Raw genomic sequence first — 26,647 nt, 5'->3', positions numbered from 1 at the left:
TTAGTTCTTTGACATTTAGTAATGGTTAAATATTTCCGATTTACGGTTTAAATTTCATCAAAATCGGACGACTGTAGCATATAGCTCCCATAGGAACAATCGGAAAAATAAATGAAAAAAAATTATAACTTTGCTGTTTTTTAATTTTTTGTTTAGTTCTTCGACATATAGCAATGGTTAAATATTTCAGAATTATGGTTTAAATTTTATCAAAATCGGACGTCTATATCATATAGCTCCCTTAGAAATAATAAAAATATATAAAATAACTATCAAATAATTGAGCTGCAAATCATCATAGCTTCAATGTTTTTAAACATATACGAAAGTAAATCATAATTTTAATGTTTTCAAAAATGTTTAATTCTTGCAATAGCTGCAAGGGTATATGAACTTCGGCTTGCCGAAGTTTGCTTTCTTTCTTGTTTTTAATGTTAAATGTTTATGTGAATTTCTGTTTTTGAGATTCATCCAATAAATTATCAATAATTTTGAAATTTCAAAATGTTTTTAAAATAATATTAAAATATTATTTACAGATAAAGTTGTCTTAAAGTATTTTAAAGCAAATTCAGATCCGTCAGCTCAATGATGGAACGCCTTTTCGGAAGTCAACGAACAAATGAAAATAGTTATAGCTAATATGGCAAAACCGAAAACAATTCATAGAAAATTGTGATTTATAATATTCAAATGCTCTTTGGCCTGATTAGATTATGAGTTCTTTTATACAACTCTAGTGATACCCAATAAATAAGTTTGTTTAAAACGTTTTACTACACAAATGAAAAACGTTCCTGAAATCTCGATTTTTACTGAAAGTGGTCATAGAGAATACAGCTGGTTACTTTTAAATAAAACATACATTTAACGGCATCCCCATTTTACTCACACTCCTAATATGGTCGATCTTGGCATATTCCTCTGTCCATTATAAGAAACAAACTCTTAATGGTCAAATATACACAGAATTGTAGACCCAAAATATTCAATTTTAAAAGTAAAAAAGTTTAATTTATAAATTTTAATGAATGTTCATAACAATTTGTTTTATTTGTCAAATGGCTGTATTTTGAACAACGTTGATGACATAATACTTTATTTCATATGCAATTGGTTTTGGCTTTAGCAGAAGCTCCGAAATCGGTCCGAGTAGGTGCCATTTATTTACTATATTTTAAAATCCTAATGTACTTTAAAGCAACCATAATTTCTACCATCGGATTTATTGATGCTACGATGAAAGAATTATGCAATCATGAAAATACAAATGGCCGTTATTTATAATTGAAATTTACCAGTTAAGAACTATCGTAATACAAATATTGGAGGCCTCAACCGTTTTCTCTACTAGCTAAATATCATATGTAATATTATAATTTATTAATTATAAAGTCAAATACATTGTTGTAATCAAGTTGCAGATAATCTAGATATAGCAAATTTTTAGTTACTTATAATATCGTCAATAATAAAATGCTCCAAAATTGTACTTTGTTATTTAGTTATACATCAATTCAAAATGACCCAGTTGTAATTTTTATTTCAGGGATGCGTGCAATTCTTGTTTGTCATTAACCTTACAAAGTGCTTTTTATGAAACTAAGTTTTTAAATTTTTTGAATATACAAAATATGTTATAATGACGTTATTAATTTATTGTATATATAACGCTACTATCGCAAATGTAATAGATGAAATTAACCTTAATAAAGTGTAATATTAATTCTGATTAATCTGCTTAAGGGGAGGCATAATGCAATCTCTGGCAAAACCAATAAAAGAAAGTGCAAAACCCTAATCTATTTTTTAAAGATCTAATATATATTAACTTTACTTTTATTTGCCACTGATCCACAATTGGCTATTACATTTTTCACCTAAAGCTTTCTTATTTGGGTAATTATTTTTGTGTTTTTTGACAAACGTTGAACTCCAGTTTGACGATCCTTTTACGGAAGTATTAATGGGTTGGCAAAATAAACAAAGACTCGGCACCGGACGTTTGATTTTCATGATGACCTCGTCAGAGTAGTTTTGAGCTTCTACCTGGGCAGGCATTATTGCTTGAAGTCCTTGCTGTAAGAATACAAATTAATTATTAATAATAATTCTGAAATTGTAGATATCTATTCAAATTCTAGAATTGGCATTTTTAATCTGGATTTAGTCCTACGAGAGGCATACAATAGCTTAGATGGCAGTATTAATGATCCAAAGGACAGCGAAAAATAAAAAAAAAACCTGTTGGACCGAATTTCGATCTGCTAATCGCTGCTGAATCGCATCAAAACCGACCCGTTTTTGAAGCGGATGGTGATTGGCGAAAACGGTCGTGGTCGAAGAAGGATGAGCCGGCCCAGGCGGTGGCTAAGTCAGGATCGACGGCCAGAAAGGTTATGCTGTGTGTTTGGTAAGATTGGCAAGGAATTATCTACTATGAGCTGCTCCCCTATGGTTTTGTACAGTCAACAATTAGACCGTCTGAAGGAAGCAATTGCCCAGAAGCTCCCCGCTTTGGACAATATGAAAGGAATTGTTTTCCATCAGGACAGCACTAGACCAGACACATCAATAGCGACTCTCCAGAAGCTCCGACAGCTTGGATGTCCTTATAGCCCGGACACCGCACAAAGTGACTACCTCCTTTTTCTATCAATCTCGAACGATTTGGATAATGTTAGATTAGTTACAAGAGAGGAGAGAGGTATCATAAAAATACTATAAATGGCAGTCGATTGTAGAAAAAATGGTGCTTATTTGATAATTTATATCAAATTCATTTAAATTCGGTTTATTCATGTACAAATAATAGATTACTTTTTACTTGACCCTATATATACTTTACAGTGAAATTATATTGAAATTATAATACACTCTGCAGGGGTATAAAAAAATAACGAAATCAAATATTTTTCATAGGAACGATTGAATAATTGAGCTAAAAATCGTCATAGCTTCAATGTTTTTAAATATACACGCACATCAATCGAAATTTAGATGTTTTAGAAAAATGAAATCTTGGCAATATTGGCAAGGGTATATAAGCTTCTGCTTGCCGAAGTTATCTTATTTTCTTGTTATAACCTTACAACGCAGTGAAGGAGACATCTCCGTTTCGAAAAGTATATATATTCTAGATCACCATCACTAGAAGAGTCAATCTAGCCATGTCTCCGACCCTATAAAGTTTATCTATTCTTGATCAGCATCACTAGGAGAGTCGATTTAGCCATGTCCGTATGTCCGTCCGTTTCTACGGAAACTAGTCTCTCAGTTTTAAAGCTATCTGCATAAGACTTTCCCAAAAGTTGTCTTGCGATTGCAGTAGTTTTTAAACATATACGCAAATAAATCAAAATTTAAATGTTTTCAAGAATAATTCATTTTGCAATAGCTGCAAGATTTTATAAGCTTCGGCTTGGCTTATTTTGCTTTCTTTTTTGTTTTTATTTCTTGCTGTGAGCCCAAAAAACCAGTTCCAAGAAAATCGGATCTTAGAAATGAGAAGAAATACTTTTGACTACAAAAAACATCTGACCCCTGCGAAGGCTTAAAATTGCGATACGATTGGCAATTAAGTTTAAAAATATGGATGGTGGTTTGGGTTGATTCTTAAATCAAAGTTTAATGTACAAATGTATATAAATATTTTTTACCTTTAGTTTGCCAATTTCAGTACGTAGAATTACAATTTTGGTTTCGCCATGGAGTAAAGTATCTCTCATGTTATATATTTCGTTTTGAAGATTAATAAGAGACTCATCGTAACTACTCAATGTATTTGTTTCGTTTAAACCCTTATGCCTCAGGCACAATGATGTTTTTCTTATCTGTAATAAAGATCGAGTTAGACATAGAATATTATCAAGAATAACCCTCACCTGATTTTTTAGGGTTGTATCAATGTGAATGGTTGATGTTTTCCGAATCAAGTCACTTGAATTTTTAAAGTTTGTGGGTCCTAAGATCCCACTTTCCACGAAGAAGTGTTTTGCTTTATCAATATTTGAATTCATAGATTGCATTTTGTTATCCTTATTATTCGATTAAGAACAAATTTAAAAAATGTGTGTGGTCTTTTTTACCATTTGTTATTTTAGAATCTACTAAACATTGGCATAGATTATATTTTAAGCCAAAATCAAATCAGGGTTTCTCCTTGGTTGAATTAAAACACCGACCTAATCATTTTTGGTGTCAATAAATATGTATTTAAACTAAATTATTTGTTTTGTCATTTTACAATAAAAAAATGAAATGGGACTAAAATAGGTTAGAAAATAGTCAATTGAACCCGAATTAAAATCTGTCCTATATTTGTAAAGGCGTCGTACGCTGCAGCGCTGTGGATTGCTAATCTGTTTCATGTATCACAATATCCTCAAGATATGGAAACACCATTTTAAGCAAGATTTTTCCAAATAGGGACGATCAATTATAGTTATAATCCAGTCATTGGGCAAAGATCGCCAAGACTATTATAAAGTCTTCACTGTGTTTAATGGATAGTGCACAAGAAAGAAACCTTTTAAAATGGCTAAAAAAAAAGATTCTGAATATTTTTTCAACCATTTGGGAAAAGAGATCGCCACTGACGGTTACGTTTTAAAAATATCAATCCGATTTTCGGCTTGCTACAAAGCGGGACGTTTGGGAGACTTCTGGTACTTAGACTAATGCCCCGCACCCATACATACATATATCGCTCATTTCATCTAACCATTTTATTAACATTGCTTAATAAATCTGTGGACCCATTCTCTCTTAATGAATTTGAGGGTTTCAAACGGAATGTTCTCCAATTCTCTTGAAAGTTAGCCCATTCTGGATCGCTTTATTTAAGCTGCCTAAATTCAAAATTAAAACTTAATTTGCATTGCATTTAAATGGGTCTATCTAGTTTGACAACAATTTCATTCCTATTTCAACTAAAGCTAAAACGGTGCCATTTCCTTGATTTTATATAAACGGACATATAATAAAGAAAAGAAATTGTTTGTCTTGGCATTGCCAAGCGAAAAATAAAAGCTGTACTTAATTAAAAACATGTATTTAAAATATTGTGTTTATTTTAGAAAAAAACCTTGTCGATCATTTGTCGGTGCTATTATTTTGACCATACATGTACTTAACAGGATCGGTAATGTCCCCTTCACAGCGTTGCAAACTATTTACCTAAGATGTAAAACAAATATATTTACTGGTCTACAGTTGGAAAAATACATTTTCTTTAGATTTATGCAACCTTTCATGTGTTAATGTCAATTAATCGTAGCCAAAGAATTGGTTGGTCAGTTTGTTATTGTTTTCGTGGAAGGTATTTAAAGTCTTTGTATATGCATAATCATACAACATAATATACACAACAGATGTGAAAAAGGTTTAAGCTATTGTTAATATACTTTTAAGTGAATTATAATACTGTAAAAATAAGTTTAAAAATTGGCAACCAAAACTGGATCTAATCTAAATGGTTATCTTAAATTTGGTTTTTTTAATGGGACCGTTTTGCGGTTATGTTTTAATATCATAAGTTTGAATGTGTTACCAAAGGGTGATTTCCACAGAATCACATCTATCCCCGCTTGCTGGATGTCTTATATTGCCGTGCACTATACAGTCGAGATATAGCCTGATTGCATTGTCGCATAGTCTCACATATCACCACACACCACATCATTTAAAGATGGTCGTAAGGTTTTGCCGTGCCAAAAATTTCCCGGTGTTTCCTTGACGGTGGAATTTAGTTCCTAACCGCACGTCTCTAGACAATATTTAGTCGATGTTAATTCGGTGCACCTCTATAGTCTTGACGCGAAAGAATATGAATAGAATTTAAAAACTAATCCATAGTATTAAAATAAAATAAGAGCCGAAAAAGTATTTATAAAAAAGTTTGATAGAGTCAAAGTTCCCCTCAAAAAATTTTGCATACGCCAATGCGACTTTTGATGGACAGTGGATGGTGGAAGGATGCTCTGTGGGACACCAGTCAAAAATTCCAACCGAATCGCTTGGTTGGGCCACTAACCATACAACATATGTTATATGGTTAGTGGTTGGGCTCTGTGGGACTAGTCTTTAAATACCGCATTTAAAATAAAAACGATAAAAAATCAATGTGCGCCAAATTAGCGACGGTCGGTTAGCGATGAAAACGGAATTGTGTTACAAGGAAGCGTATATTATATTGTCCCATTTTCATAATAATAGGCCAATTTAAAAAAAATATGAGTAGGCAAATATGTTAAGAAAAGAATAACGAATTGTTTAAACTACTGTTCAACCAATAATACTTCTTACAAGTATGGGAAAAATGCATTTGAAAAATTGGTCGAAAACTTTTATGATATTTCTCGTTTTTTATAGCCGCATTCCATTGGCGCATTAAACCGCATTTAGCCTAATGCGCATTTATATACACTGGGAAACCCATAAGGCTCAATGCCGCATTTAAAATAAATGCGATTAAAAATCATTCATCCTGAACGTTTTTAGAAAAAAAACTGTAAATGCCGATGTTCAACGATATTTTATTTGTGCCACCACCACAACAGCTGGTTTCAATATGCAAGGTTGGCGCAATTTCGGTTAACTTTCGAATATATAATCTATTTTGTATAAAAATTACTGAAAACACAGTACCACAATACATTACTGCTGGACCTCTGGCAGGAATTAAATCCCACATATACGGGGATCCTTGCCCTTTTTAGAAACTGTAGTGCTCTCCTTTGCAAACTCGTCAAAAAACACCATCAGCTTCCCTTTCTTGTCACCCAAGTTGGCAAATTGATGTCTTGTTGGGCACTAAAGATATCCGTAAAACTTGCTCATATTAATGATTTTTAATTCATTTCCTTTTGATTTGCGACAATTGAAAAGTAAACAAACCCATATCAGCAGTTCATGCCACTCACATGTCGGAATAGCAATAGCTTAATGGTAGTGCGCCAATAGAATCAGGCACATTTAAAATGTGCACTAATTCGGCAGTGGAATCAGGCTATTGAACATTTTGTACTCATATATAAGCTATAGCCAGATTCCATTGGCGCATTAAAACGCATTTAGATTAATGCGCATTTTTATACACATTTAAAATAAATGCGATAAAAACGGATGGTGGAAGGTGGATGGATCTCTGTGGAAATTCCCTATAATGCGGCAATGGTGATGCATCGATAGCGACTAAAAAGCTATCGATGGTGGCTCAGAAAGGTAAAAATTCGATACCTCGATAGTGCCATCGATGTCCAGCTCTACCACTAACGCTGATAATTCTCAAATCAGAAAAAATAGTGTACATATAAAAATAAATGTTGAAGAAAAACAATGGCAGAAAAATATTCTTCAGACCTTACTCTTGTTGTTATTGCGCAGATAGCACAAACTATTGGTTACAGCAGCACACTGAGTGCACCCTTGGAGTTGTTACAAGATGTAATGCAAAAATTTACGCAGGAGTTTGCCCGAGACCTCCATGGGCATATGGAGCACGGTAAGTTTAGTTAAAGAAACAAACGCATAACAAAGTAAGAACAGTACACATCTTTCTATGTCTCAAATTTCGATAGAGGAACCAATAAAAACACCTTCGTTTTTGCTATGATTTCAAGTGTTTGATCCTCTTATTTGGCTTGTCTATCGAATGTTTACATGTGCATATTTATTTTTTATACCCTTGCAGAGGGTATTACAATTTCAGTCAGAAGTTTGCAACGCAGTGGAGGAGGCATCCGAACCTATTAATTATATATATTCTTGATCAGCATCGGAGTCGATCTAGCCATGTCCGTCCGTTTCAACTGAAACTCTTAGTTTTAAAGCTACATATCTGCATAAAACTTTCCCAAAATTTGTATTTCTGTTGACGGTAGCACATAAGCCGGAGCGATCCGGATCGGACGACTATAGCATATGGCTCTCATAGGAACATTTGGAAAAATAAATTAAAAATTCTTTTGAAAATAGTAATAATTTGATAGTTCAGACTTAAGATTTTAATTTAATTTAATCAAAAAGCTGCCATAGAAATGATCGAATAATTGAGCTGAAAATCATCAAAGGTTCAATGATTTTAAACATTTCCGCATATAAATCGAAAATTTATTAGCTGCTAGGGTATTTAAACTTCGGTTTGCCGAAGTTTGCTTCCTTCCTTGTTTATTTTTTCATTTTCAAAAAAATATCGCCAAATCTTAAAGTTGTTGGTATCATAAAAGGTGATACACATTTAATTTTTAATTTATTTTATGGTTTTAGCCAATCGTACAAGACCCAGTATTAAGGACGCGCGCCTTAGTATGAAAAGTTTGAATATAAATGTTCAAGAACTTTTGGATTACATTGGGAATGTCGAGCCTGTGGGGTTTGCCCGCGATGTTCCCCAGTACCCCATTCGAAAAGCATCAAATATGAACTTTCTTAAGCCTGGAAGCGCAGAAACCCTAACTCGACCTGTTTACATATTTGAGTATTTGCCACCAATGCAGGACCCTGAGCCACGGGAGATTCAACCTGATACTCAAAAGGAATTTTCACAAAAACGTGAATACGGGGCAAATACAGAGTTCGATGTGACAAGTACGGCAGAGAAACTGGGCAACAATCAAATTGATTCCCTTTCTCCCAACGCTGTGGTTAATTTTCCGTCAAATGCCTTTGACTCGGATACTGGTCGCTCAGTCCGAGAAATGAGCAGCGTGGTAATGACAACAGGCGGATTTATCAGTCCAGCTATCGAAGGGAAACTGCCAGAAGCTTTCATACCGGACATAATTGGTACGAACTTAAAATGATATCTTTATAGAATTTCATTTGTTTTCTGTTTCTAGAAAAATATAAAGGCCTGGATGCACCGCCTTCCTCGTCGATAGTTGTCCACCCTTCGGATTATTCTCCGAAGTTGGTTACATCTGAAAAGGAAGCATCGATAAACTCAAACTCAAAAAAGTTAATATCTCACAACAATGCAGAAAACAAAAACCAAACCAAAAACCAAAATACTGCATTATTAACGAATGAAAGCACCGAGCCCTTCTTATTACTACCTTCTAACAATCTATCAATATCACCCGCATCGACTGCTGCAACAACTAAAAAGAGTAAAAAACAGAAACAAGATTTAACAGACGAGCTCAGCAGAAAAGATAAATCAAATATTGCTTTCGCTAAAACTCAGGAAAAATCGCAGCGAAAGGCTTTGAAAATGTACCAAAAACTTTCAAAGAACCCATCTGACCATTCAAATGGTGAGATCCTACACGTAAAAAAGTCTAAGAAGCGAGTAAATCGGGGGAACAGCATTTCCGATCCTAATCAAATACATTTAGAAAAGATGCTTAAAAAACAGGCTAAGCATGGACAAAAAGAGGTTAAGCTTGAAATTGACGATAAAAGTTTTGGCTACTTACAAAGTTCTCAAACCATGAGCGGCTTTACACCACATACGAATTTAAATACAGAAAATTCTCTATCAGTTGATATACCTACTGAAGATACTGTGCTTATAAAGGAAGTTGAGAACAATTCGCAAAGTTTAAATTTTCCAACGCAGCACGGCACAATACAACAATCGCCAATATCATTATCAGCAAAGAAAACCCCATGCGAACCGGAACGCAATAAGTTGGATATCTTTAAGAAAATTTCCAAGCCACGAACTCCTCGTCAGGATGGTGGAGCCATTTCGGGACCTCCCGGAATGGGGGTACGTGTTTTTGGAAGCACAATATCCGGATCATCATTAATAAGTCTTCCATCTGGGACTACTATAACTCCTACACCTCCACTTGGGCTGAATCCAGAGAACATTAACGTTCCTAGTGTAAACAATTTTGGTTTATTGAATCAAACCCCTCACACACCTAAAGCAGACGTTGAAATGTCTATTATTGATTCGGTTAAGCCAAAAAAGCGAGGCCGCAAACCTGGCGGTAAGAATCTATTAAAACAAACGAATTTAACATCACAAACTCTGGTTGAAACAGCAAAAAGGGAAAAGTCAGCGAGTGTTATCACACTCCCAGCGTCATCTTCAATGCTATTATCCCAAAATGCATTGAACGTCCCAATGCCAACAGAGCCTCTTAACCTGTGCAATACAGAGCAAGTCTCTAGCGACTATTTTCAAACTTTTCCGGCACAAGACAAAAAAGAAAGAAAAAAAAATAAATCAAAATATGACACTGGCATACCAGAAAATATAAAAGAATTCCCCAACAAAGTGTATTCCCCCGAAAAAATAAGCTCAACAATAACTAGTTCTACTCATGCTCCGAAACAAAAGATTGCTGTACCGTGCCCAGATCCATTTATGTCCGTTTCTAGCACATTAACAAACACATCAATGTACCCAGGAAACCAAGCCGGAATGGTTCCGCTGCTTCCATTACTGCATTTCCCGCCGCGACCTGGCCTAATACCTTCGGGACCTGGGCTTTTTCCTGCTGTAACTGGTCTGGTCGGTTTTGGCAATATTGGAAATAGAGTCGGTATGGCACCGATCATAGCGTTCCCGGGGCCAGATGGTTCGGTTGTTGATGCCGCTAGATGTCCACAAATTAAAGATTCTTCTGGTACGTCAAATTCTTAAAATAAATTAGGATAAGTATTTGTGTTAAAAACCCAAACTACATTGTAAACTGCAAAATCCTTTTACGTATTTCGATCAAATAAGAATAAGGTTTTTAATATTTTGATAAATTTATACAAACAGTATATATTTATTTAAAATCAAAACTACATTATTAACTGCAAAATCCTTTTAAATAAATTAATATAAACAATGTAAATTTGGTCAAACCTGGTGCGGTTTTCAGCTTCCGCTTTTTTTTAACCTTTACCTTAAAAAAAAACTATTTTGTTTGTACGTTTTAGTTTTAAAACATTGATATCTCTGCGTTTTTCAAAAAAAAAAAATAATAATAACTGCTCATAAATTTCTTCAAAATAATTTTAAAAAATTTTTAATTTTTCCTAAAAATAATGTATGGTACATTTTGAGATTAACTTCGGTTTTAGCTTTTAAACCACATATTTATTTATGAAATGAATTGTACTTTAGTGCTTACAAAAATTAACAGATGACTAAACTTAAATTATAACTTTGACTTTCCGAACCAGTTTAAAATTTTCCGCGTAGTCAAAGTTAAAATTTCTAAATGGTCCTGGCTTTGTTGGTTTCAGTATGCTAGCAATTTACCGTTGATAAGAGCGATTGGCTACCTGGAAAAACATGATACTGTAAGGGACTATAGTTTCGTCTTTTTGTGTGTGCTGCCATAAAGTCGGATCTTCGATCTTAAATCTAATCTGACATTTAACAACTGGTTGGGTAATAACAACAACTTATTATTGGCATGGGATATCGGAGGGTGTATATTGCTTGGTCAAAATTTCTTTAGGCAACAGTTCTAACCTAACCTGATAACATTCTTTGTTTAAATTAACTTTCCTTTTCATTTACATATCTAAGATGTTGATACTAATCAGTTCCTGCGAAGATCATCTACCCAGACGGATCTGCAAATGGATCGAAACTACTGCAACGTTGCTCCTTTGGTTCCAGACTCAATGAAATTGGCTGATTGTAAGTTTATGGGTAAATAAAATTAATAAATTAATACTAACTTGTTTTAACTTTAGGTAAAACAGTACCTTGTGGTAATAATGATTTGGCTCCATCGAAATTTAAGAAAAAACCAATAGTACAGGCTTCTGGAAATCTTGGTGATCCGATCGAGGTCTCCGATGACTCAGACGAATCAATACAAAACAGGCAGTTGGTTGAAAAAAAATCCCCATTAACATCTCCAAGCCATCCTAGATCAAGCTTATTACAGATACAGCCACAGCCATTTGCACCGCCAACATCTGTATGTGAAGATGAATCCCATCTGGATTTAAGGAATATCTTGCCTTCAAGCTCTAATGAATCAATCAAAAAATTTAAGAAACCAGTTAAACTGACCCTTCCTGACGTTAAAAACTTTATTCACGCAGCTCCTTCACCTTCAGCATTTCCGCAATTTAACTTGCCAAATTTTATGGGAGGCGACAAGTTTAGTTTAGCTGGGGGAGCAGATCTTATTCCATTGTCGAGAGTGGATTGTGGTTCTGCATATTCATCCCATAAAGTGCCATCCAGTAGCTTGACAGGTGGCGCGACATCTGGTGTAAGCCCAATTATACCAAGTCGTATGAACATTACCGAGGAGCAGCAATTTTTACCAACATATTCAAACTACGAGGACATTACAATCACACCGACTGGAGCAACCACGTTAGATCTTAAAGTGCGCAAGCATCATAAAAAGCTAAAAAAGATCAAAGATGGGAAGATTAAAAAAAAAAAGGATAAAAAAGATAAAGCAAAGAGAAAAGATCGGATCGGCATAACGTCTTATAAAACTGATCGAAAAATGAAGGGGCTTGATAAAAAACAGAAAAAGGAAAAGAAGAGAGACAAGGATAAGCAGGTTGGTCACAATTTCACTATTGCCTCAGAGTTTCTTTAACGGGCCACTCGCAAACGTGCAACATTTACTTGCAATAGATAATTAATTTTCCAAGTATTTCCTATTAAAAAAATTTGTGACATACCCAAAAGAGGTTGTGTTGTAATTCTTCAATAACCCCCAGTTAGGGATAGTCAAACAATTTTTAAAATTTATTTTTTTGATATAGTGTTCAATGTATATCGAAACTTGATTTCATTATTTTCTGTTCCTGTTAGCAACAGGACGCTTTCTTAGTGTTTTACCTAACCTAGCGCAGCGGTTGTTTGTGTAGCTTTATTTTAGTCCATAGGTATAATCACATAATACAATTGAGTATTACTCGAGATAGTTTGTTTTTACGTGTATTGCTCAATTCGGCTCAGACTTCCAATATAAAACTTTTCTCACCTTTTATTAAAAGTGTTATAATTATATTTTTAGATTTTAACCCATACACCGGATGAACCAGAGGAGTTTCCCAGGGCGCCTTTAATTAAGAACATTGAACTTGGCACTGCTCAAAGTGTACTGGTCAGTACACCTGTGTTGAAATCAAGCCCATTGACCACAAAACCGCCGCCAACGGCCACTTGTGCAATGTCTCCAAAGTTACAGCACTCTCCAAATCAAATACCAAAACTAACACTGAAACTTAGTGCAAAATCCACACCATTTCCAATATCCGAAAAAGAAAAAGACATGCCAGATACAGAAACCGAAAAACAATCAACTGTAGTTCCCGTAGACAAGATGGAGCGTGTACGGGAAAATTCTCCAGAGCTAGCTCGCTTCTCCCCATTGGTCACCGGACCGCCTAAGAGCAAACAATGTACGTATTGTAGTTATTCGATTTCTTTTGTAATGTAATTCATTTTAGCTGATACACATTTATTGAGCGTCTCCAGCACAGGACCCCTTTTGAGCAACAGTTCTGCTAGTTCCGTACCAGTGATACCGTTACCTTCCCAAATAGCTCCGCGGACAACACAGATCCCGATAAGTCAACAACAAACTTCGTCTAATTCAGCCGGTTGGTTGTCGAACTCTAATAACAGTAACGCTGCTTCATCCACGCTTTCGGCTAGTTCAGTTTTGCTACCACAGCAATTGATGTTAACGCCTAATCCGATAATAAACAACTTTTCATCAGTAATAGCCAATAGTGCAGTGTCCGCACCAAGAAGTGGCTCTTTCAGTTCTGCCACAAATATTTCAGAAGATACCTCGAAAATTGCAGAAGCAAGTCGCCCATCATCATATGTTGACGCCGAGGGCAACCGTATATGGATTTGCCCTGCATGTGGAAAGGTAGACGATGGTTCTGCTATGATTGGATGCGATGGCTGCGATGCGTGGTACCATTGGTATGATAATACTAAACCAAATTTGCTGTCCTAAAATTTACTTACAAAAATATTTAATTTTAGGATCTGTGTAGGTATTACTTTTGCTCCAAAGGACAATGATGACTGGTTCTGTCGCGTTTGTGTTACAAAAAAAAGAGTCCATGGATCAGAAAAGAAAAAAAAACGAAACAAGAAGAAGTGAATTCCATTTATGTTGAAAAGAACTTATTATACCACAATTATATAATGTACAGTTTTATTTCTGAAATGTTTACTTAGACAACCAATTGGGTTTTTTGCCTTAATAAAACTGATGTTTGATATTATTATAATGTACGTTAAAAGTTTGCCTTATTACAAAGTGGAATCGATCACTATGTGCGGTTGAAAAGGAAACTAAGCCCACAATCGAAGAAGAAAAATATTGCATCGAAAGTTAACAAAACTACTGAAATAACTACTCCAAGTAATGTGCAGAACTGGTTAAAAAAATAACTGATCAAATATGCGGTAACAAATTTTACGTCACGTCCAATAAAAGGTGCCATATAAATGAAACCAAGATTCAAGTAAATGATGAACAGTGGCTAAATTTTTGGACAACGGGAAAATAAATTACTACCTACCTATCTACCAACTGAAAAGTAGCAAAGGACTACAAGTGGTAATTAAAGGAATCGAATCAACAGTTCCGATCGATAAGATAAAAGCGGAACTTAAAGAAAACGGCTTTGATGTCAAAATTGCCATGAATATAATAAATAGAAATAAAATTCCTCAGCCAATATGCACTTCAAACAAAAAAAAATCACTCAATTCACAAACTTCAAGACCAATTGCACCGCAGAATCACCATTGAGGAACCTCACAAACAGAACAGGCCGTCCATTGCACGATTTGTCAGAAATATGGGCATACGACAACGTACTGCACCCTGCCGTCCGCGTTGCCTCTGGGGATGCACATCCTGTAAATAAGGAGGGCAATTTTGCCAACTACAGAGGCTGCCCTGCCTGCAAAGAGCTAAAATCACGCCTAACCCAACAGACAACTGCAGCTCGAAACCCAGTAAGCCGACAAAACATACCGTATATACCATCAACCTCGACGCCGGGAGTTTCTTTGGCTCAGGCGCTAAGCTTAAACAACGGGGCATATGCTCAGGGTCTAGGCCGACAACTTCCCAAGTCCTGCAGGAATAACGCAGCAACAGACATCGAACCAGGGTCCTGACATTACCTCTTAATTGCCAAATGAGTTAAAATTAATGTATGTTACTATAACAAACACAATGGTAGCAATGCAGAAAACGCAACAGAAGCTTATGCGTACGCAACATTTTCTTTTGGAGCTTTTACTTAAACCAAAATCAGTTTAGATGGTTTTACTAATATTATTTTTCTGGAATGCAAATGGCATTTCGCAGCACAAAAACGAGCTCTTGCAGTTCTTATACCAATATGACATTGGCTTCATGCTTATATCAGAGACTCACTTAACGAACAAAAATTATTTTCATCTTAATCGCTATGCGACAAATCATCCCGATGGAAAAGAATAGCATTGGGAATTACCAATTACTATCCACTCAGCTCGTTCAGGGTTTGATCGGTAAGCAGTACAGCATTATTTTCAACGGCCTCCGCCTTTTATTCCTCAAGAGAATTACTCAGTATTGCATAAGTTGATTAATGTTTCTCTTTGTATATATCAAGGCCATCTTCGGGGTTTTCCCAACCCTCTTCAGGCTCGGATCCGTACAGCTCCTCCGTGAGCTGCACGAACCGCAAGTAGTTGTCTTGTAGTTGAGCCGGGTCGGAATTGACTGAATATCTTCCACGAATTTAAGGGCTTACTTATAGGCCCGAGTAATTTGACTTTTGCAAAAGCCCCGCTGTTGGATCACACTCCGCATGGCGATCGAGGTTAGGAGACGGTTCTATAGATATAGGAATCTATAGATCACCGTTGACAATTCGAATTTAATTAAATGACCCGAATGCAAACACGTTACTGGCTATCCGGCTCGAAGGACCAATAATTTTATGTTAATAAATGATACGCCAATAGTGTAACTGTTTAGTTTGATCTTTATTTGCATTCACCGAACATTCTAAAAGGGTCGATACGCGCCTTGCGCTGCGGTTGCGATGGTAGCAAAATTGTGACACTTTAGGTTCGCAGAGTAATACAAGAATAGGCAGAGTGATAGAAGAATAGTTTGAATTAGTTCGTAAACATGTTACCGTTTCGAGATGAATGGAAAAATACTGCCTAAGACAAAGCAGTTGGTCAAAGCTCTTACATATACATATGAATTAAGTTGCGCTTCATGCGCTCGTGTGACTGTACATATAATATAATAATAGATAACGCATCGAACTGCGCTTATAAGATCAGATAAACATAGTAAGAGTACAGGGTGTCCGGTTCCCAAACACCAACAAACACACAGCAAAACCTTTCTGACGATCAATCCCGGTTTGGCCACTGTCTGGGACGATTCACTGGCCTTCGACCACGACTGATTACGCTTGATATTGTCGTATGTGATACATAAATAAAATCCTTGATTTATTAAGCAAAAATATATTCGAGATCGTGTCAAAATCTGTGACTATCAAATTAGCCGTTTTCGAATAATGTTGGTTATCGACTTTGAAAACACCATTTTGAGTAAAACGAGTGTTAAAGTTTGACTTTTAATTGCAAGCACTCTGAAACGCCTTTTAAAAAAATTTGGTTGTAGCTTCTTAAATATATGTACACAACAAAATAAACAAAAAAAAAAATAAATTTTTGTTTTAAATTTTTACTCCATATAACCCCTTAAGCTTTATCACACAAGTAAAATGCAGATTCTCCATTGCTAACTAAAAAAAAAGTTACATTATTTCTTCGAGATCCACAAGAAACGAAATTATAAAAAGAGAGAAATTATAAAGAGAGAAATTATAATAATCCTTAAGAGGCTCACCCTGACAACTCCAATAAACACCCACACGAGACACGCTTTTAAACGCCAAATATATTAATGTATAATTTTTAATGCGTTTACTATTAATTTTAAAACCTCGATAGTGTTTCTAAACCCTAATGTTCGATATATCGATACTATCATGAGAGGCCTATTCAGCTCTACCATTCCCCAAAACACCATTTATCTCACGGAACGTTTCACTATCGGATTTGCCTTCATCGAAGGAAAGTTTTAAAACAGCGTGAATTTCGGTGTTAGTGAACTTTATGTTTACACGTCTATAACTGTTAAACACAATGTCCAAACTAGTCATGCATAGCGTCGTTTTGTAGGTTATGTCAAGAGCCTTCAAATGGACTAGCTCTGTAGCGGTCGCACATTACTGAGGCACGAAAAGCCTTGAAGTTCGCACATTTCTTGGGCAGGAAATGACTTGTGAAAAGTCAAAAATTAGCAGAAAAGCATGCCACGTAGTGCTCTTACACTTTATAATCTTAATATATATATATTGATAAAAAATCCCACCTAATGCAATAAGGCTTGCACGATCAATTCTAATATAAATATATTGAAAAAAATAGTTACTCATTGAATTTATTTGTTTAGTTTTAGACTTACTCACTAGACTTACTGACTTCTTTATCCAATGTCTTAAAAAGTTAATCAATGATTACCAGGCCTTTAGTCCTGGAAAATTATAATGAACACCTGAAGTAAAGTACAAACAAGTTTTTGTACAGCAGCTATATAACAAAAATGCAAGAACATACACTGAAGTAAGGAAACCCTTATAGAAATTATCGACCTTGTTCCAGCTTTCACTTCCAAAGAATTTACGAAATCTAAATTCTAAGTTCCGCCATGCAATTGTCTAACGGATTCAGATCGGCAAGCACAGAAATTACTTACTTTTAAAATACTTTGCGATAAATGACAATGACGATGAATGACAACTTATTTTTTTATCTTATTCTTTGATGTTTAAAGAACATTATTGCTTAATAAATTTAACTAATAATAACATATTTGCCTTTTCAAAAATCGGTTATATTCTAACCTTCGGCTAGTGTAATTTAAAGGTATGATACAAAAAAAAAACAGGTATTTTCTTGGGACTTTCTAGTGTGTGCAAAAATTAGGATGAGTGTTGAATTTAAACAATTTAAACGGACCTAACATTTCGGACTAGTTATTTTTTCTTGAATTCGTAAGACTTAATGACATCTGGGCCAAATTTCATGTCAATGTCATAATCAGCATTATATTTACGCTTGTGTTAACCAAACGAAGTTTGGGAAGAAGGGAAAGTCGATTATGCTAAGGGAAACCCGAAAATATTATCAAATTCCGTGCTTTAATTACGAATTATTACGGCATTTTAAACGTCGCATTGAGTTTGAGCAGTGTATTGGGTTCAGCAGTAACCTTGTGTCTTAAATATTATTAAGAGATGAAAGTACAGTTGTACTCATATTCATTTGTTATGTTTTTGTATTTTCGATTGAAAAATGTATCCGATTAGTAAATATGACATATTTACTAGACTAGATAATCGTTAAAATTCAAAAATGTAATTCAAAACAGCGTATATGTAACATAATTTTGATATTCAACTTTGCTACTGCGAAGCTCCGTTTGTGCTGCGTACCGGCTCGCTGACCTCTTGTGCATGACTTTGTGCAGATTGCTGTGCTGACAAAACATTAGAAATAGATGCTTCAGAAGCTGCTGGATTTGTAGAGTCTTTTTGGTTACTGCTATTGCTAGTAGAATCAAGATTTGCACTACTATTGCTGCTTAACGCCATTCGCTGCATCTGTCTGATCACTGTCGCCGCGTAGTATGCTTGCTAAAAAATAAAACATTTTTATTTAATAATAATACTAATATTTATATATAATAATATGAAAAACCAACCTTCCAACGCGATTTTGCAAAGTTCTTCTTCAATTGCTCGGACACCGTTCCGTGAATATTCTTGCTACTGGCCTCATTTCCGGAAATCCTAATTTAGCAGGGTATATTAATGTTAATCTATAATTCAAATTTAAATTTATGAAGTTAAGAAAAGTAACACTTACCAAGCATGTGCCAATGCTTGCTTGCATGTATATCGCTTTTCTACTGCTACGCACATTAAGTTCTTAATAAAATGCTTGGCGGACTCGCTTATTTCATCCCAATAGGGTGAGTCAAATTCAAATTCTCCTAAGATAGAAAACAAATGAACAAATTAATCTAATTCATAATTTAAAGGTAAAGAATCCAACGGCTAGGAGGGATCTTAAAAAGGGACATTTTTTCTGTAGGTAATCATTTCTTTTCCATTTGTAGAAGGATTATTATTATTTCAGAACTTTAGAACAGTTTTAATTTAAATTAAGCCGGGCGAATATATTATATAGCTCCTATTGAAACAATCGGAGTATCAAAAAAATCCCTATTGTTTTTTTTTTTTCCTTTTTTCCTTCAGATATAATATTATTTAATAATTTAGCTTTAGCTTTATTAAAATCGGACAACGATATCATAGGAACAATCCAACCATCATCATTCAAAAAATCATCAAATCTTCAATGTTAATAAAGATATACGGATAATAATAGAAATTTAGTTGTTTCAAAGAATATTATTAATCTTTGCTGCAAGGATATGTAAACTTCGGCTTGCCGGACTCTTCTTCCTTTCTTACTTTACTTACTTCCCCCTACGCTATTGCTTAAATTTTCTTTCACAGCATCTACGTCGACCTTCGTCTTCTGCCCCAAGATTTCTAGTAGTTTAAGTGTGAAAGTGAAAGCTCGGACCTTGTTTTATCCGGCTAAAACAAATTTTAAATCCCCGGATTTATGGTATTTTGTATTCGGCTTGGTTTGATTTTTCTTCTTCAAATAATGGCATTATACGGCGTACCGAATGACCATTGCCATAAAAGGAACGCAATTAGTTGAATTAAAAAATTACAAAATTTTTTTTGCTGCAAAAAATAATATGCCTCAACAAACTTTGTATAAAAAACCTTTTCTTATTCGGACTAAAAGAGGTGGACCTGCTGGTACTAGGTTTGGAAGTTGGAAACAAACTAGGTGGCATCACTGATTGGTATTTTCAAGTGAATGGCAAATTAGGCCCGCGGTTTCGCTAAGTTTTTACCAAAACACCCTTTTTATCAACTTAACTTTTTTAATGTTCAATTATGCTAATGAGGATTAGCTAGAAATTAGGAAACATTTATAGAAACTCAAAGAATTCAGTTCACTGTGACTTTTGATGGACAGTGGATGGTGGCTCTATGGAAACACCAGTCCACCATCCATCAAAAATCCTAACCTTTTTAGCGAAACGGGACTGGGCTATTACTCATTGAGGAACTCGTATAAAAAGGTACCGGTCACATATATACATATAACTATAACTGATAGGGTTAGCGCCTTTTTTGAGTTTTACTAATACCTTTTAAAATCTGAGCGAACAGATTAGCATCATTTTCATCATAGAACGGCGGATAGCCGCATAAAAGAATGTAGGATATTACTCCAATACTCCACACATCAACGGCTTTTCCGTAGGGTTTTTGTGCTAGCACCTCAGGAGCCACATATCCCGGGGTTCCACATGCTGTAGCCATAATTCCAGAATCTTCCATTTTTGACAAGCCGAAATCACTGATCATTATTTTGCTATCATCGTCAGGACTATAGTAGAGTAAGTTTTCCGGCTGTAAATAATTTCAATTTAATGATTTTATAAAAACTATTTTAGCAAAGTTACGACTTAGAAGTAACTAATACATACACATTGACTAGCGTTGCCATACGCCCTAAATGAATTCTTGGACAACTTTTTCCAGGCCCTAGCGCAAAGGATAATCTTACTGCTAATCTGCTGGGCTTGCTAACTAACAGATAATAATGAAATTGTATCCCGCTAGTTTGCAACTAATACCTAGAGATACCGAAAATTAAATGATGAAATTCGTATCGAGTAAGGAATATATTTTTGTAAAAACAACTAGCCCATCTTTTAAATTTTTCCCACTAGGTATGCTTCAGCCTATTATTTTATCATCTTACCAATACAGGCACTTTTACTTACACCGTGCCGCAGTATGTAGAATTTGCTGAATTTATGTTGGTAGCAGATATACTTTTTGACAATTTTTTTTATCTGCTTAAATTGTTTTACCTTAAGATCACGATGGACAACTCCTTGCTCATGCATATAATCAACAGCTTCAAGAATCTGTCGGATGAGATGAGAAGCGTCCTTTTCAGTGTAAGATCCCTTTTCCACAATGCGATCGAAGAGTTCACCACCAGTAACCCTAAAAAATCCAAAAACAAGAGTAAGCGCGAAGCTTTTCTGTGCTAGAAAAAAGTATCGATTAGAACCACATACAACTCCATAACTAGGTACACCTTCGACTTGTCCTCATACGTTTCCAAGAGTTGCACTATATTTGGATGGGTTAATCTGAAATTAAAGTAGTAAACACTTCATATTGTTTGTGTAGCTTTGCAAATGTTCAAATAATTGGAATATGTTCATTTTTAAAATTTTTTCAAAACCGCCTTTAAGTAAATAACAAAATGGAAAAACAGATTCCTGTCTCTTCCTTACAATGTTCTCAAAAACTTCTAAATTATAAATTTGATCGGAGTCTCTTTAAGCACTGCCCTACAACTCATTTAATCATTTCTATTTACATATGCAAATGCTTACTTCAAAATGGGATCGGGATATGAACTCACCGCGTTCCGTTCGGACATTTGCCATCAAAATGATTTGCACTGAACCTGAACATGAAAAGAAAGTAAATTAAGCAAACAACAGGAAAGAGTTTTAAAACAAGAAAAGCAATAAAAACAAGCCATGGAAATAAAATAAAAATATTTGTGCATGCTCTGAGCAGTGAATACTCGCTTATAATTCCTTCCGTAAGCGTTTAATAATTCTTTAAAAACCGAATAAATTTATTTATTCTTCGTTCTTATCAAAAAAATAATACTAAAACGCTTTTTTTTTTAAACGGTAAGTAAAAATAAAATAAAAAAGGTAGCTTTGGAAGGCCGAAGTATATATAACACTTGAGGTTATACAAAAATATGGGAGTCTAAATACTTATTTGGCCAAAGCATTTCAATAGCTCTTGAGAATCATAACTTAATTTAATAGCAAACAGCAAATTAATTTTTCTGTTAAAAGAAAAACTAAATATATGGATAACACCTGACAACTTTTGCTTATAAGTCGAACGAATTCTATTAAAATTGTCTTTATTTGGTGTTACCTTCTTAAATGTAGTTTAATTCAGACATTTTAGATTTATTTGTTCATGCTGAAGATTATTAATTCTTAAGAAGCCGCTTTTCAAAGTAATCTTAACTCGGTAAAATATGACATACAAATATAAATGAATAAAATTAAATGAGACTTTTACACGATCAGCGTTATGTGCACGCGTTATGAAATACGATTAAGGTCGTTTTTTTTTGTATGTTAATAGCATTTACTATGCGCGAATAAACTGCATGAAAAGATTAGATAGACATAGGACATAGGAAAAATGCAAGCCAGAAGAAATAAATGTCAGTAGTTTATAAAGTCGTGAAAGTGTAACACCTCACAAAGCAAATATTCATAAATCGGGCAAGTCTTGGTTGATTGGCCTGAAAGAAACGATCGTGCAAAAGCGACTAGCTCCGGTCTATAGGAGAAGAATTTTATTATCAGGACAGTTGTCCTGACCACATATATCGGAAGTTATTCGCCAAAGCTCTGGAACTAGGTATAAGTTCCTATTTCATATTCCCGACTTGGCACCAAGAGCACCTGGTACCTGTACCTGTCTATTATGGATAATTTTGGTTGCAAAAATTCGCTTCATGCGAAAATATTTTTTTTTGAAAATGACAATAAGAATTGCAACAAGTTTTCAAACCAAACACATTTGGCTTAAATCGAAGTATTCATACTATGATAAATAGTTAATTGACCTTCTGTTACTACAAAAAACCGAAATTTAACAATTCTTCCGATTGATCCTATACAGGTCCGGTTTTGAATCGGAAGAGAATTTGATGCAATTTTCGGATTTCCCTTGAGTATAAAAAAATTCCCCTTTCAGCGGACTGGCAGCTGTCTCCTATTGACATTAATGGTATCCCACAAATACAAGTTTTCAAATTTTTGTGAGCCGCTTTTTAGCTAGTGCTAGAAACTTGTGGAATCAGTACTGTAAAATATTCGCAAGAAGTGTAGAGAATCAGAGTTGCCGAGGGCAATAAAAAAAAGAGTCAACGAAATACGTTTCGCACAAATAGAATATTAAATAAAGCGGTAATAACAACAAAAACACTTTTAAATTTTAATTTGATTAAATGCCTATCTTACCATATTTAAACGAACACTAAAAAGCGTCCTAAAAATAAGTCCCAAGAAATTACTTGTTTTTTTTCGAACCATGACAACCCTTACATACTCTCCATCAATTCGTTCGGAAACTAGAACAGGGGCGGCGGAATTGCTAAAATGCCGAAGTCTAGAATCGAACCGATTCTGAGTTGCAATCACAAAATAATAATATACCAAATGTTAGGCAATAATGTTTTTAAAACATCAAAGATTAAGGTAAAAACATGATCTGCACCTTTAACTTATCGCAAAGTATTTTAAATCAATTAATTTCTGTGCTTGCGGAATTGAATACGCCAGGCAATTGCTTGTCGAAAAGTTTCCGTGAGATTTTTTCGGAAGTTAACAGAGAATTAAAAGAGTGAATTTAGATTCCGTGTGAATCTTTCAGAAGTGAAAACTTGAAAAGGTCTGGGAAATTCAATAGGGTTGATAGGGTTTTTGTATTCAGTTTGAGCTTTTAAACAGTCATGTCTATATCGATTCTCTCTATTAGATGCCCGTTACTCAGCTTACATATTTTAAAGTACAGCCCACATCAAAAAAATTGGGGTTTAGGTTGCGTCATCAAATAGCCCGATTTGAAAAACGTTTTCTTACCAAAGTAGGTGTTCCCGCCTATGCATAATGCTTAGCTAAGTTATCTTGCTGGAAAAAATATGCTATATACAAACAATTTTTCGTTTCTTCCTTGCGGTTCAAGGTGTAGATTCAAAACAACAAAAACAATTCGGCGATCCAAAAAAAAAACCCAATAACATTGTTGTTGTCTTGCCTTGGTCTTATCAGTTACGAATTGGTCCGCAAGGAAGAATAAAAAAATTGTTAGTGTATAGCAAAATGTGCCCAGCATGCAGCTTATCTATTGTGCCGGCCCTCACATCTCCCAAAGCATTGTGCATTTACAAAAACAATTGAGATCATTGTGCATTGGCGTGAGAACCCCTGCTGTAAACTTCTATATTTAGATTTCTCGATGCCATTTTATGTTTTGATATTGAGTGGATTTGCTGATTCGGAAACATTTACTGTTTACTGACAATTGAATAGAACGCACGGCTGATCTTGGTTTGTTTACTTTTAAATTCTAGCAAATCCAAACGAACTTAATTAAAAATCATGAATATGAGTGAGGTTATGATACTCTTTAATGCATAGCAGGATATCCTTAATGCTAGATTGACATTTGCCAACCCGGCAACAAAGATGAGCTGATAGTGTTGTTCTACGGGTCAGCTGAGAAGACCACCATAGTTTCATAAAAATAGCGAAAATCCCCGTATATGTGGGGGTTTTTTCCTGCCAAAGGACAGCAATAAACTTAGCTGTTTGTTCACAATCATCTTTATGCAGGACTTTTTTATTTTGGAAGCAATCAAAAATTGCAACCTCTTTGCCTATAGCTTTTTAGTCGTGGCACTAACGAAAAATCTAATTTTTCGAAAATTTTCTAAAAACGTTCGGGACATTTATTTTCAGTGCGGCATTTAGCCAATGCTAATCAGACTATTAATAGAAAGTGCTTTAAAAAAATTTCCACCAGTTTAAAGAGCGTTTTCTCGTCCTTAGTTGAGCCTCGATTAGGTATTAAACTGCAAAAATCACGTTTTCTTCAAAATTTAAGGTATTTTTTCGACGTCAGGACCAGAAAACGAGCCTTAATGTTTTTGGATGTCGGGAGTGGTTGATTGGGTCTTTAAAAAGAGCTGAATCGGCAACCTAAAGTTGTTTTGAACTCACCTTCTCAAAACACGAATTTCATTCTCCAGAGATTCTTCCTTGCCCTTTAGAGCTTTCTTATCTATTATTTTCACTGCAAAATGATCGCCAGGCGTATCTTTGCTTTCGGCTAGGCGGACTTCTGAAAAAGCTCCACTTTGGACGCGGGTAGGATAAGAAGAGGTTATTCGTTGAAACACGTTAACGTTAACTTCTTTAATACGTACGTCCCCAAAAGCCCATGAAGGTTGTATTTCTCCTCGATTGACACTTGTTTATTCAGCTCCTTAATGTCCTTCGCCTTGGCTTTCTTGCCGGAATCCTTTTTGCCAAACAAAGGCATTTTAGCGGAGTTGGTTTTGATTTGTCTTAGACGGTTACTGTCAAAATGCGCAGGAATGGCGCATAGTTATTCTCGCATTGACAGTTCTGGTCGGACTTCTCACCGATTTCTAAAAAGATTTAATGACATGAACCTTATCAGCAAAAGCCGCATATTCATATGCATGAATGTAACTCGACACAAAGCAATGCAGTTGTTTTTGTTTCGGGGCTTTAAACAATTCTGATCAGCTAATGAGCTCTGCTGCCAAAGGTTAAATTTTAGCTGATTACCTTATGTGGTCGAAAACAACACGCTTGTAATACTTGTATGTACACATCTGTATGAGTACACAATAAATATACATGTACATATATGTATATATTTTCATGTTTCAGTATTTTCTGAAGTTTTATTTCAACCTAATATGAATTTAAGTTTAATATTTAAAGATGTTTAAGTGCGTAGACCTAGGACTTTTTTTAATCCAAGAAGTGTTTAAAAAAATCCCGCTAACGTTGTTTGTAACTAATGCATATTAAATTGTGTGTTGCGAAAAGCTGTCAGTCACTGCACAATTTGTATACAAGGGTATACACAGGATTCTTAGAATTTATAACTTATTAAACAATTATTTCGTTTAATTTTGACTTTAATTGATTATCAAAAATCGTGTTTGTCAGTGTTTTCCTCCGCAATAAAATTTTAAAAATCGTATTTTACATTTATTTTGCCATACGTACTTTTCACGTTCAGTAGTTACACAGAAAACACAAACATAGTGACAGCTAAGTAACGATTTCGTATTAAATTTCCGGCTTAGCATATGGCCTGCCTTTATTTGTGCAGTGCAGCCAAAAAATGCTTTTTTTAAAGAGCACACTCGCTAGAAATCACAATTACTTTCAGTATCGATTTATTGATTTTATCCAGGCGCTGGCGCAACCATTGTTGCAGTGTTGCCAAACCAGCTTTTTTCTCGTAATTTTCAGCTATTTTTAAAATTAAATTGAAAACACTGGGCACTAATATGATCTATCGATAGTCTTTTTTTCCATCTCGAAATCAATTGTCTGGCATCGCCAAATAATGAAATAGAAACTGAAAGAATGTTTTTCCAACCATGTTTCAGCACAGAGTCAAATTTTGGGTGCCACGGATCTCTTTTGATTGTTTGGGTATTCCATAAGCGACATTGTCTCTGAATTGCTAAAATTCTGTCAGCTGTTCCGTACAACAACAACAATAATTCGGGGTAGTGGCCCTTTTTATACCGTTGCATAGGGTATTATATTTTATAGCCTGATTCCATTGCCGCATTAGTGGACTTTTTAAATGTGCCTGATTCCATTGGCGCATT

At 35.0% G+C, this 26,647-nt stretch overlaps 3 protein-coding genes across 7 annotated transcripts; 1 reads left to right on the top strand and 2 right to left on the bottom strand.

The window, feature by feature from the left end:
- Nucleotides 1-1,014: 1,014 nt before the first annotated feature.
- On the bottom strand, nucleotides 1,015-5,500 carry LOC108145317. Of its 4 annotated transcripts, none has more exons than XM_017270680.2 (4): nucleotides 5,249-5,500; nucleotides 3,885-4,037; nucleotides 3,660-3,833; nucleotides 1,015-2,079 (listed from the first exon to the last, which is right to left on the bottom strand). In XM_017270680.2, the coding sequence occupies exons 2-4, from the start codon at nucleotides 4,026-4,028 to the stop codon at nucleotides 1,840-1,842; spliced, it is 558 nt and encodes a 185-aa protein (XP_017126169.1). In that variant the 5' UTR covers nucleotides 4,029-4,037; nucleotides 5,249-5,500; the 3' UTR covers nucleotides 1,015-1,839. The 4 variants fall into 4 exon arrangements, with proteins under 4 accessions (XP_017126169.1, XP_017126173.1, XP_017126171.1 ...); XM_017270684.2 differs by having other exon boundaries at nucleotides 3,885-3,997; XM_017270682.2 differs by having other exon boundaries at nucleotides 5,406-5,485.
- Nucleotides 5,501-7,240: 1,740 nt separating this feature from the next.
- Nucleotides 7,241-14,188, top strand: LOC108145285. The gene is made up of 8 exons (XM_017270599.2): nucleotides 7,241-7,504; nucleotides 8,269-8,787; nucleotides 8,841-10,583; nucleotides 11,483-11,596; nucleotides 11,653-12,485; nucleotides 12,948-13,335; nucleotides 13,384-13,870; nucleotides 13,934-14,188. The coding sequence occupies exons 1-8, from the start codon at nucleotides 7,339-7,341 to the stop codon at nucleotides 14,052-14,054; spliced, it is 4,371 nt and encodes a 1,456-aa protein (XP_017126088.2). The 5' UTR covers nucleotides 7,241-7,338; the 3' UTR covers nucleotides 14,055-14,188.
- A 4,117-nt stretch (nucleotides 14,189-18,305) lies between these two features.
- Nucleotides 18,306-26,253, bottom strand: LOC108145286 (calcium/calmodulin-dependent protein kinase type 1). Of its 2 annotated transcripts, XM_017270600.2 has the most exons (10): nucleotides 26,031-26,253; nucleotides 25,193-25,417; nucleotides 24,987-25,121; nucleotides 21,584-21,628; nucleotides 21,231-21,305; nucleotides 21,018-21,156; nucleotides 20,286-20,550; nucleotides 18,914-19,040; nucleotides 18,750-18,837; nucleotides 18,306-18,681 (listed from the first exon to the last, which is right to left on the bottom strand). In XM_017270600.2, exons 2-10 carry the CDS (start codon nucleotides 25,306-25,308, stop codon nucleotides 18,451-18,453), a joined length of 1,221 nt encoding a protein of 406 aa, XP_017126089.1. In that variant the 5' UTR covers nucleotides 25,309-25,417; nucleotides 26,031-26,253; the 3' UTR covers nucleotides 18,306-18,450. The 2 variants fall into 2 exon arrangements, with proteins under 2 accessions (XP_017126089.1, XP_017126090.1); XM_017270601.2 differs by lacking the exon at nucleotides 21,584-21,628 and having other exon boundaries at nucleotides 26,031-26,252.
- Between the last annotated feature and the right edge of the window lie 394 nt (nucleotides 26,254-26,647).

The sequence above is a fragment of the Drosophila elegans genome, unplaced genomic scaffold (assembly GCF_018152505.1).
Source record: "Drosophila elegans isolate 14027-0461.03 unplaced genomic scaffold, ASM1815250v1 contig_349, whole genome shotgun sequence".
NCBI lineage: Eukaryota > Metazoa > Arthropoda > Insecta > Diptera > Drosophilidae > Drosophila > Drosophila elegans.
Note: the sequence above shows the minus strand (reverse complement) of the source record. Positions and strands in the feature narration are given on the sequence as shown.

Excerpts from the sequence above, each read along its gene's own strand:
- LOC108145317 (XM_017270680.2), bottom strand. The coding sequence starts at position 4,028 with ATGCAATCTATGAATTCAAATATTGATAAAGCAAAACACTTCTTCGTG. Across the intron at positions 3,834-3,884 it reads ATACAACCCTAAAAAATCAG|ATAAGAAAAACATCATTGTG; the intron begins GTGAGGGTTATT and ends TCTTTATTACAG. Across the intron at positions 2,080-3,659 it reads CTGAAATTGGCAAACTAAAG|CAAGGACTTCAAGCAATAAT; the intron begins GTAAAAAATATT and ends GTATTCTTACAG.
- LOC108145285 (XM_017270599.2), top strand. The coding sequence starts at position 7,339 with ATGGCAGAAAAATATTCTTCAGACCTTACTCTTGTTGTTATTGCGCAG. Across the intron at positions 7,505-8,268 it reads CCATGGGCATATGGAGCACG|CCAATCGTACAAGACCCAGT; the intron begins GTAAGTTTAGTT and ends TTATGGTTTTAG. Across the intron at positions 10,584-11,482 it reads ACAAATTAAAGATTCTTCTG|ATGTTGATACTAATCAGTTC; the intron begins GTACGTCAAATT and ends TACATATCTAAG.
- LOC108145286 (XM_017270600.2), bottom strand. The coding sequence starts at position 25,308 with ATGCCTTTGTTTGGCAAAAAGGATTCCGGCAAGAAAGCCAAGGCGAAG. Across the intron at positions 21,157-21,230 it reads GTGTACCTAGTTATGGAGTT|GGTTACTGGTGGTGAACTCT; the intron begins GTATGTGGTTCT and ends TGGATTTTTTAG. Across the intron at positions 20,551-21,017 it reads TTGTCCATCGTGATCTTAAG|CCGGAAAACTTACTCTACTA; the intron begins GTAAAACAATTT and ends AATTATTTACAG.